General features: G+C 40.3%; 1 protein-coding gene across 1 annotated transcript; it reads left to right on the top strand.

The window, feature by feature from the left end:
- Window positions 1–1,441: 1,441 nt before the first annotated feature.
- On the top strand, window positions 1,442–1,971 carry LOC112605947 (suppressyn-like). Its single transcript, XM_025355824.1, has one exon. The coding sequence runs from the start codon at window positions 1,480–1,482 to the stop codon at window positions 1,969–1,971; it is 492 nt and encodes a 163-aa protein (XP_025211609.1). The 5' UTR covers window positions 1,442–1,479.
- Window positions 1,972–9,576: the final 7,605 nt, after the last annotated feature.

Genomic DNA, 9,576 nt, shown 5'->3' with positions numbered 1-9,576 from the left:
ACCCCCAAAAAAAAAAAAAAAAAAAAAAAAAAAAAAAAAGATAAGAAGTCCCTATCTAAATAAAACTGGTCTCCTTATACAATTCTCTGATAGATTTTCATAATTTTATGTTTGATTTGGCATCCATCTTTAATCTCCCACCAGCATACCATACTTTTCCTCTCCATACCTTATGATTTAAATTTTGCTACTTGATTTTCACCACAGTTGTTTCCTTTAATATGCAAATATAAGGCTATTTAGCTGACACCTGTTTAGGGTTATAAAACAGTTTATCAAGAATCTGAAAGTCTAAGATAGGGGAAAAAAGGAAGGGTTTTATGAATCTATAAGATCTACTTCTATCAGCATGCCTAATATGTCCATATATTTATGTGTGGTGCACACAATGTTCCACTACTGAAAATATATAAAAGAGGTCTAATTAGTTGGCTTAAAGAAAAATAAAAGTGCTTAAATCAAATACTTTATCAGAAAAAAAAAGACTATTCAAATGCTTTTTCAAGTTTACATGACTTAAGTAAAATATTTAATAGATAAGCTAGCTTTAAAATTATTCATGAAATGGCCGGGCGCGGTGGCTCAAGCCTGTAATCCCAGCACTTTGGGAGGCCGAGACGGGTGGATCACGAGGTCAGGAGATCGAGACCATCCTGGCTAACATGGTGAAACCCCATCTCTACTAAAAAATACAAAAAAACTAGCTGGGCGAGGTGGCGGGCGCCTGTAATCCCAGCTACTCGGGAGGCTGAGGCAGGAGAATGGCGTGAACCCGGGAGGTGGAACTTGCAGTGAGCTGAGATCCGGCCACTGCACTCCAGCCTGGGTGACAGAGCGAGACTCCGTCACAAAAAAAAAAAAAAAAAAAAAATTCATGAAATAATAACAGAAATGTCTTAAGAATTTCCAGCATACATTTTGGTTTGCATTTATTGATCAAGCAATTTTATATTTATCCTGGCCAAATACTATAAGGTGTCAAAATTTGGCATAGGGGTTACAAAACTATAAACCGAGCCCAAAACACAATGTTCTTCACTTGTGTAATTTTTAGTAAATAAGACATTGATATTGGTTTAATGAAAATAGCTACATCTTGAATTTAGTAAGATTACCATAACTTCTAAGCAGCAAATGAGGCCATGCCTCTCCCTGTTGACACCTCCTTGTCTTCTCAACTGTCTTGCAGGCACAGACATGTTTATCTGCCAACCCGACCCTCACAAAAAACTACAACCGAAGTAGACAGGCCCCTACACTGTGATACTCAGCATGCCAACTGCAGTGAGAGTCCAAGAACTCTCCCACTGGATCCATCGCACCAGGGTCAAACTCACCCCCAAGGCTACTTCTTCCTCCAAAACATTAACAGCTAAGTGTTTGTCTAGCCCAATTTCTCCCACAAAGCTTGAATTAACCCCCCAAAAAAATTTTTCTTAGAACCAGAACACAAGGAAGACTAATCACCTGCTTTCAGAAATGGCCTGTATCTACCCAACCGCCTGCTGTACCTCACTTCCAACCAAAAGTCTTAATACAGGAATATCCCTCACCACAATCCTAATATTGTCAGTAGCTGCCCTGCTGTCCACAGCAGCCCCTCTGAGCTGCCATGAGTGTTATCAGTCTTTCCACTACAGAGAAAAAATGCAACAATCCTTTATTTACCATACTCATATAGAAAAATCCTGTTATGGAACCTTAATCGAGAAATGTGTTGAATCAGGGAAAAGCTATTATAAAGTAAAAAATCTAGAAGTATCTGGCAGTCATGATGGGGCTATATGTCCAAAAGGTAAGCAGTGGCTTTGCTGCACCAAAATTGGACAAAGGGGAGTAAACACTCAAGTGCTAGAGGATATAAAGAGAGAACAGATTATAGCCAAAGCAAAAGCCAAAACCAACAACTCCCTCCCCAAAAATCACCCGCGGTATTTCCCTTCCCAAGCCAGGAAAAAAAACTGCCTGTAGATCTAGGAGAACGCATCGCGCTTACCATGAGTGTGCTCAATTGCTAGGTATGTGGGGGAGCTTAACATCCCAAAACCCCAGCCTCACTTTCACTCCTCAGGAACACCCACAGTCCTGGACATTTAGCAACCCAGTAAGAGGGACAGTGTGCATATCCCACAAGTTGACTGATGAAACCCATTGCACCATAGGTAAAAGCCCCTGTCACCAAACCCTAACAGTCAATGCCTCCACAGCAGAGTGGTGGCCAAGGTTACCCCGTGGAGCTTGGTCTCCTTCTAACTTAAGCTACCTCAATTTGTCTTGTCCAAAAAGGCCTGGTACTGTACAAACACCACTAACCCTTATGCCACATATCCCCACCTAAGTGCACTATGGGACAATCCTATGAACACTAGCCTACAATAGATTGCCCCTGATGGATTCTTTTGGATATGTGGAACCCAGGCTTACTCACGACTACCTTATCACTGGCAAAATACTTGATTCCTAGGCACAATTAAACCTGGATTCTTTTTACTTCCAAAGCAGGTGGGCAACACCCTTGGAGTCCCTGTATATGATAACCTAAACAGAGAAAATGATCCTTAAAGGTAGGAGGAAGCCAAAGACGGCAAGAGGACAAATGGCTTCCACGATGGATCATCAAATACTACAGCCCTGCCACTTGGGCTGGGGATGATTCATGGGGTTATTGCACTCCCATATATATGCTAAATAGAATAATTAGACTATAGGCTGTTCTATAGACAATCACTAACCAAACCGCCTCAGCCCTGGAAATGCTCGCACAACAACCAAACCAAATGTGTGTGGCAATGTATCAAAACAGGCTAGCACTAGACTACTTATTAGCAGAAGAGGGTGGGGTCTGTGGTAAGTTTAGTATCTCCAATTGTTGTCTTAACATAGACAATAACAGAAAAGCAGTTCTAGAGATCACCTCAAACATCAGAAAAGTAACCCATGTACCAGTCCAAATCTGGAAGGGATGAGACCCGACGAACCTTCTAGGAGGGTGGCTCTCTAACCGAGGAGGATTTAGAACTCTGGTAGGGACAATAATCTTCATCATTGGGTTTCTCCTATTTCTCCCCGTATTATCCCACTGATAATAAAAGCCATTAAAACTCTTGTTACAGTTAACCACCAGACGATACAGACGATGCTCCTGCTACAATGACACGATGGATACCAACTCATCTTTCAAGAATATCCCCAAAATTAAGTGTTTCTTTTTTCCGAGGTGTCATTGAGAAAGTCATCGCTTTTCCCTTTTCTATAACCAAATAGACAAGAATGAAAGATTCTCCCTGGGGCCTGAAAGCTTGGGGGGATGAATAACTCCTCCCTCCTCAGGCCCAGTCCCAAGTGGCTTTGTGTCAGCAGCGTGAGTCAGCAAGATAGCAGAAGCAGGAAGATAGCTGGCTGGAAGACATGTGCCCCCTGGAGATCGAGAGAGAGGCGCTGTCTGGGTACCACGTAGCAGTTATGTCAGACCGGAACACTTCCTGTTTACAGTAGACTATAAAACCCCTGTCCTGTCCTCACTTTTGGGGCTGATGCCATTTTAGGCCTCAGCCTGTCTGCACCCAGGTGCTCATTAAAACAGCATGTTGCTCCACACCTCCTTGAGTTGTTTGTTGGTGCCTTCTCAAGGTTTGAACCAATACAAGAGCCTTGCACTTTCCAGTGAAAAAAATTGCATTTCACATTCCATCTTTTCCCCCAAGTTTTAATGAATGATTTTGCAGGTGTGCTTCTTTTTTTTTTATTTTAGATTAAGGAATTACATGTGCAGGTTCATTACAAAAGTACATTGCATGATGCCTAGATTTGAAGTATAATTGATTGAACCCATCACCCAGGAGTTGAATAACATTCCATTTTAAGGCAATGTGACAATCATGAAATCTTTGTGTGAAAGGTAAAAGAGAGGTTAATCTATAATAAAAGTCAACAGTGGAGAGGGAAGGGGTCTTCCCTGGTGCCCTTTAGCCATTTGCAGCAATTTACAAAACAATGCAGATAAGGCAAAAGAATCTGTATAGTCAGAGATATTAAGGTTTACAACTTTCTAGGTTATAGCTGCCTGTCATGTGACTCAGGACCTGAAATTCACATTCCTTGAAGGCTCAAAATAGTTTAGAATTCCAACAGCTTAGATTTTGAATTACTTATTTTCATAATGTATGCCCATGAAACTACCCCCAATATCAAAATACAGAAAGGTGATGGGTCTCAGTTAATTTAGCAAGTTTATTTTGCGAAGGCTGAGGACTTGCACCTGTGACACAGCCTCAGGAGGTCCTGATGACATGTGCCTGGGGTGGTCAGAGAGCAGTTTGGTTTCATACATTTTAGAAAGACATAAAACATCAATCAACATATGTAAAATTAATATTGGTTCGGTCTGGAAAAGGCAGGATAACTTGAAGTGGGGAGGGGACTTCCAGGTCATAGGTAGTTCAGAGTCAAATGGCTGCATTCTTTTGAGTTTCAGATTAGCCTCTCCAAAGGAGGCAAACAGATGTATTTATCTCAGTGAGCAGAGGGGTGACTTTGAATAGAATGGGAGGCAGGTCTGCCCTAAGCAGTTCCTGGCTTGATTTTTCCCTTTAGCTTAGTGATTTGGGGACCCCAAGATGTTTTCATTTCACATTTCCCCCCTTTTCTGTTTAAAGTCTTTTGGATTTTGTAACCTCTATGCTGAATCTTGACACCTTTGGCAGGGATAAGTATGAAATTGCTTGATCAATAAATGCAAATAGAAATGTATGCTGGTAATTCTTAAGGCATTTCTAATATTACTTTACCAATAATTTTAAAGCCAGCTTATTTATTAAAGATTTTACTTAAGTCATGTAAACTTGACAAAGCATTTGGCCAGTCTTTCATTTTTCTGATAAAGTATTTGAATTAAGTGCTTTTATTTTTCTTTAAGTCAATTAATTAGAGCTCTTTTATATATTTTCAGTAGTGAAGCATTGTGTGCACCACACATAAATACATAGACATATTTGATATGCTGATAGAAGTACATCTTAAAGATTTATAAAAACCTTTTTTCTCCTATCTTAGACTTTCAGATTCTTGATAACCTGTTTCATAACCCTAGGCAAGTGTCAGCTAAATAGCTTTAAATTTGCATATTAAAGAAAACAACTCTGGTGAAAATCAAATAGTATGGAGAGAAAAAGTCTGGTGTGCTAGAGGGAGATTAAAGATGAATGCCAAATCAAACATAAAATTATAAATACCTACCAGAGTATTGTATAAGGAGACCAATTTTGTTTAGATAGGGACTACCTATCTTTTAACTGGATCTCTGAGCTGTGGGGAGAGCCCACACTGAATCCTGGGTCTCCAAAAAGGAAGAATTATTATGATAATAATAATATGTGATGTTTTACAGTGGACTTAGAAAAAAATCTTTCTTATTACAAAGACATTTCTAAGTGTCTAAATTGCACTCTTCTTTAAGAACCCAAGAGTAGCCTCTGTTGCAATAACTATTTTAGTCAGTAGATCAGGTAACACAGTACGAAAGGAAACAGTTTAAAAGCTGAGACACACTTGTCTGTTCACACTCTTTGGGTTCCATAAGGAAAAACAGGTTTCTTTCCCAAACGAAGTTTGGCACCTTCTCCATTTCCTTTAAGAAACCCCAGTCTTTTATAAACTAGTTTAGGTCCGTCATGCAGCAGAGGGTGCAAGAGAAAGGAGAGACAGCAGAAGTAAATAAAGAAAACAGAACGCAGCCAACTGAGAAAAAACAAACTTTTGCTTAAAAAAAAAAAAAGATCAAGGTCCTAGGAGAGAAAAGAAAGAATAAAAACACAAAGTTATTTTAAATACAAATGCACATGCACACACACACACGCATCTTGGATGTTAGCTTTTAGCACATGTCCTCAGTACCTCCTGAGGCTGTGTCACGGGCACACATCCTTATCCTTGGCAAAATAAACTTTCTAAATTTACCAAAACCTGTCTCAGATTTTGGGGGTTCACATTTTGGTAACCACAAAGGGATTCTGAGTGGAGGTGCCTCTGACCTTTGACAAATATATCGGTGCTTGGTACTAGTTTGAGCTATCTGTATGGTTCAAACCAATAGGACAATTTGCTGAGGCCTGGAAGAACCACCTCCAGAGAGTCCCTGATCTCCCAAAATTTGGTCAAGATCTAAAGTTAATTTTGGTTAATTTTGTGGTACAATTCCCTTTTTGGGGGGAGTTTTACTTGCTTCCAACACAGGGAACACAGTTTTTCCTACTTTCATGATAATGAAAGGTAGGTAAACTTCACTTTCAACAGAGAAGATGATTTTTTTTTTTCCTGTTCCTAGGATGTAGAGAGCAGTCTTCAGCCTGAGACCCATCCCGAGGTAAGTAACTGAATTGGGGTTTGTCTTGGCTAAAATGAAAATTAACAACCAGCTGGTCTTAATTTCTTCTTGCCATTAGAGTGCTCAGTAATCACATATGTTATGTGTTTGCTTGTTTAGCCTCTCCAAAGGAGGCAATCAGATATGCATTTATCTCAGTGAACAGAGGGGTGACTTTGAATGGAATGGGAGGCAGGTTTACCCTAAGTAGTTTCCAGCTTGACGTTTCCCTTTAGCTTAGTGATTTGGGGGCACCAAGATATTTTGCTTTCACAGCCTTATAGGGGAACTAAGGTTTGCATGCATCAATCACCACGATTTCTGGTTATAGACGCTAAACACAGGCTGCTGCTTGGCTCAGGCACTTTGTACCATCAGAGTTCAAAGAAGGAACTAGTGACCACCTAGTACGCATTTCCCTTTTACTAGGCTTGGCCTCCATGTGGTTCCAGGGTGATGTCAGGAATACAAATCAACTCAGTTTGGAGACTTAGCACTTAGCACACCATATGGCACGATAAAAGCCCAAAGGAACAACTTTAACAAAGGTTTGTATAAGTTTCCTTACTGCATGTATGTCTTCTATACAGTAGCATGCAACACAAGTTCCCCTTGCAGTTCAGCCACCTGCTTGGCACCATAACACACATCCCATAATAAACAACAAACATATTTTCAAGAAAGATGAAAGCACTAAGAACTTATGAGCCATCTGAATATGGTGATCTATTTGCATATTTTCACAAATTCAAATGTACTTACAGGAACAACAGAATAGTATATTTTAATTAGGACTGTTCTCAAAAAGGAGAAATGCATGGGGATGTGTGGCTGTCATAAAGCTAGGTCACTATAAACAGACACCATTTACTTCTCTTAGAAGTGAGAAATATATCCTAGGATTTTGAGAAAACAAACACTGGTGGGTGTTGTTTTTTTCCAGAGTGGCTGACTATTGAGAAGAGTTAAAAATACCTGAGGGCTACAGTGTGTGCCAAAGATTGCAAAGGAAGAGCCAACATTTCATACTAGTTGTGAATCTTGAGTTATATCCTTTCAGCAAAAAACAAGCATCGTGAGGAGTCAGCATACAGACCCAATCTGCTTTTCACACTCTCTTCCCTGCCTTCCCCACCACTGACTCCACCAGCTAATGCCGTGCCTGAGACCTTGTATGCACTTAATTAATATTTGTTGAATGAATAAAATGGTAAATACAATCATGTCTTAAATGGACCCATGCGATCTCCTTCCTCCCCTCTATGAAATCCTGTACTACAGAAAAGATATAATCAACTTGGACCTAAAAAGGCATCACACATGACTGTGAGAAGCCTCCAATCTAGAGCAGTGGTTTTCTACCCTGGCTGCACATCAAAATCATTCAGAGAGCTTTCTAAAGACACTTATGCCTCAGCCCTACCCTCCGAAAATCTGATTCAATTGAACTGGAGTGAGGCCCAGGCCACGGTGGTTTTTTTTGTTTGTTTTTGTTTTCTAATGTGCAGCCAGGACAGACAATTTCTGGTACAGTCCCACCACTTCAAAAGTGCAGAGACTTGATGTCACTTCTCCATAGCCAGAGAGCTCGGAGAAGGCAGAGGCAGGAGACAAATTTCACAGCATCACTGAGTCACTCCAACATTTGTCAACTCTTTATCTCATGACCTTCTTCCTTCTCACTAACTTACATTTCTGGCTTCCATTTTTATCATTCTTATATCCAATTAACAAATTGTTATTACCCATCTACCACGTGCCAGATGCCAGGTGCCAGGTATATGGCAGTGTGAAAGAAAAATAAATCTTGGGGCCCTTCAATCACTAAGTTAAATGGAAGAGTCAAGCTGGGAACTGCTTAGAGCAAACCTGCCTCCCACTCTATTCAAAGTCACCCCTCTGCTCACTGAGATAAACGCACATCTGATTGCCTCATTTGGAGGGGCTAGTCAGAAACTTAAAAGAATGCAACTACTTGTCTCTTATCTACCTATGACCTGGAAGCTCCCTCCCCACTTTGAGTCTTCCTGCCTTTGCTTCAAGTTGTTCCACCTTTCCAGACCAAACCAATGTACATCTTGCATATGTTGATTGACATCTCATGTCTCCCTAGAATGTATAAAACCAGACTGTGCTCTGACCACCTTGTGCACATGTCATCAGGACCTCCTGAGGCTGTGTCATAGGCATGCATCTTCAACCTTGGCAAAAGAAACTTCCTAAATTAACTGAAACCTGTCTCAGACTTCCAGGATTCACGTTTTGGTAACCATGAAGGGATTCTGCATGAAGATGCCCCTTACCTTTGACAAATCTCCTATCGGTGCTTGGTACCAGCACGAGCTAACTTTATGGCTCAAACCAAGAGGACAATTTCTTGAGGTCTGAGAGCACATTCAGAGAATCACTGATCTCCCAAAATTTAATAGAGATCTAAAGTTTATTTTACTGTAGGACTCCTCTTTCCTGGAGTTTTATTTGCTTCCAATAAGGAAAGCAAGATTTCCTATTTCCATGATTATGGAAGGCAGGTAACTCCTTTATAGAGTTTGAGCTTGCTTCCAACACAAAAGATTAGTATTTTTTCCTGCTCCTAGAATGGTAGAGAGCAGTCTTGAGCCTGAGGCCAATCCCTAGGTAAGTAACTGAATTAGGGTTTGTCTTGGCTAAAGTTAAGATTAACAAGTTTGTCGTAATTTCTCCTTACCATAAGAGTGCTCAGTGATCATATACATTGTGCCATCATTTGTTTGGCTTAATTGTTTTGTTGTTGTTGTTCGTTTCTGTTTTGTTGTCATTTTGGTGTTTTTCCCACTGGTTTTGATTAACTCTATCTGACTTGATCAAATCTGAAGGAAAAATTCAAATTATGGGGAACAAGTCCTCTAAAGTGGCTAAATTCTGCCCCCACCCACACCCACACACAAAAAGTTGGTGTGGTGGTGGCTGTATTTGGCCAGCAAAAAGGAAAAAAGAAAAAGCAAATATTTTTTACATTGACTACTAAAGGGACTTTGTTTACATAACAAGGCCACCTTTTTCTAGCCAGACCAAACTGAAAGCAATGGCTATCACCCCACACTGCAGTTCGATAGCTATGGTTCTGCATTTTTTTTCCGTCATGACCATCTGGGTTTGGTTCCTAAATCAAGCCCTTTCTGGTTTGATACTTGGTACTTCTAAAAATAGCAGCAATTTGTCTTAGCTGAAATATA

This window comes from Theropithecus gelada, chromosome 14 (assembly GCF_003255815.1).
Source record: "Theropithecus gelada isolate Dixy chromosome 14, Tgel_1.0, whole genome shotgun sequence".
Classification (NCBI taxonomy): Eukaryota; Metazoa; Chordata; class Mammalia; order Primates; family Cercopithecidae; genus Theropithecus; species Theropithecus gelada.
This window is presented reverse-complemented; position numbering and strand designations above follow the sequence as displayed.

Coding starts and splice junctions, on each gene's coding strand:
- LOC112605947 (XM_025355824.1), top strand. CDS start 1,480: ATGGCCTGTATCTACCCAACCGCCTGCTGTACCTCACTTCCAACCAAA.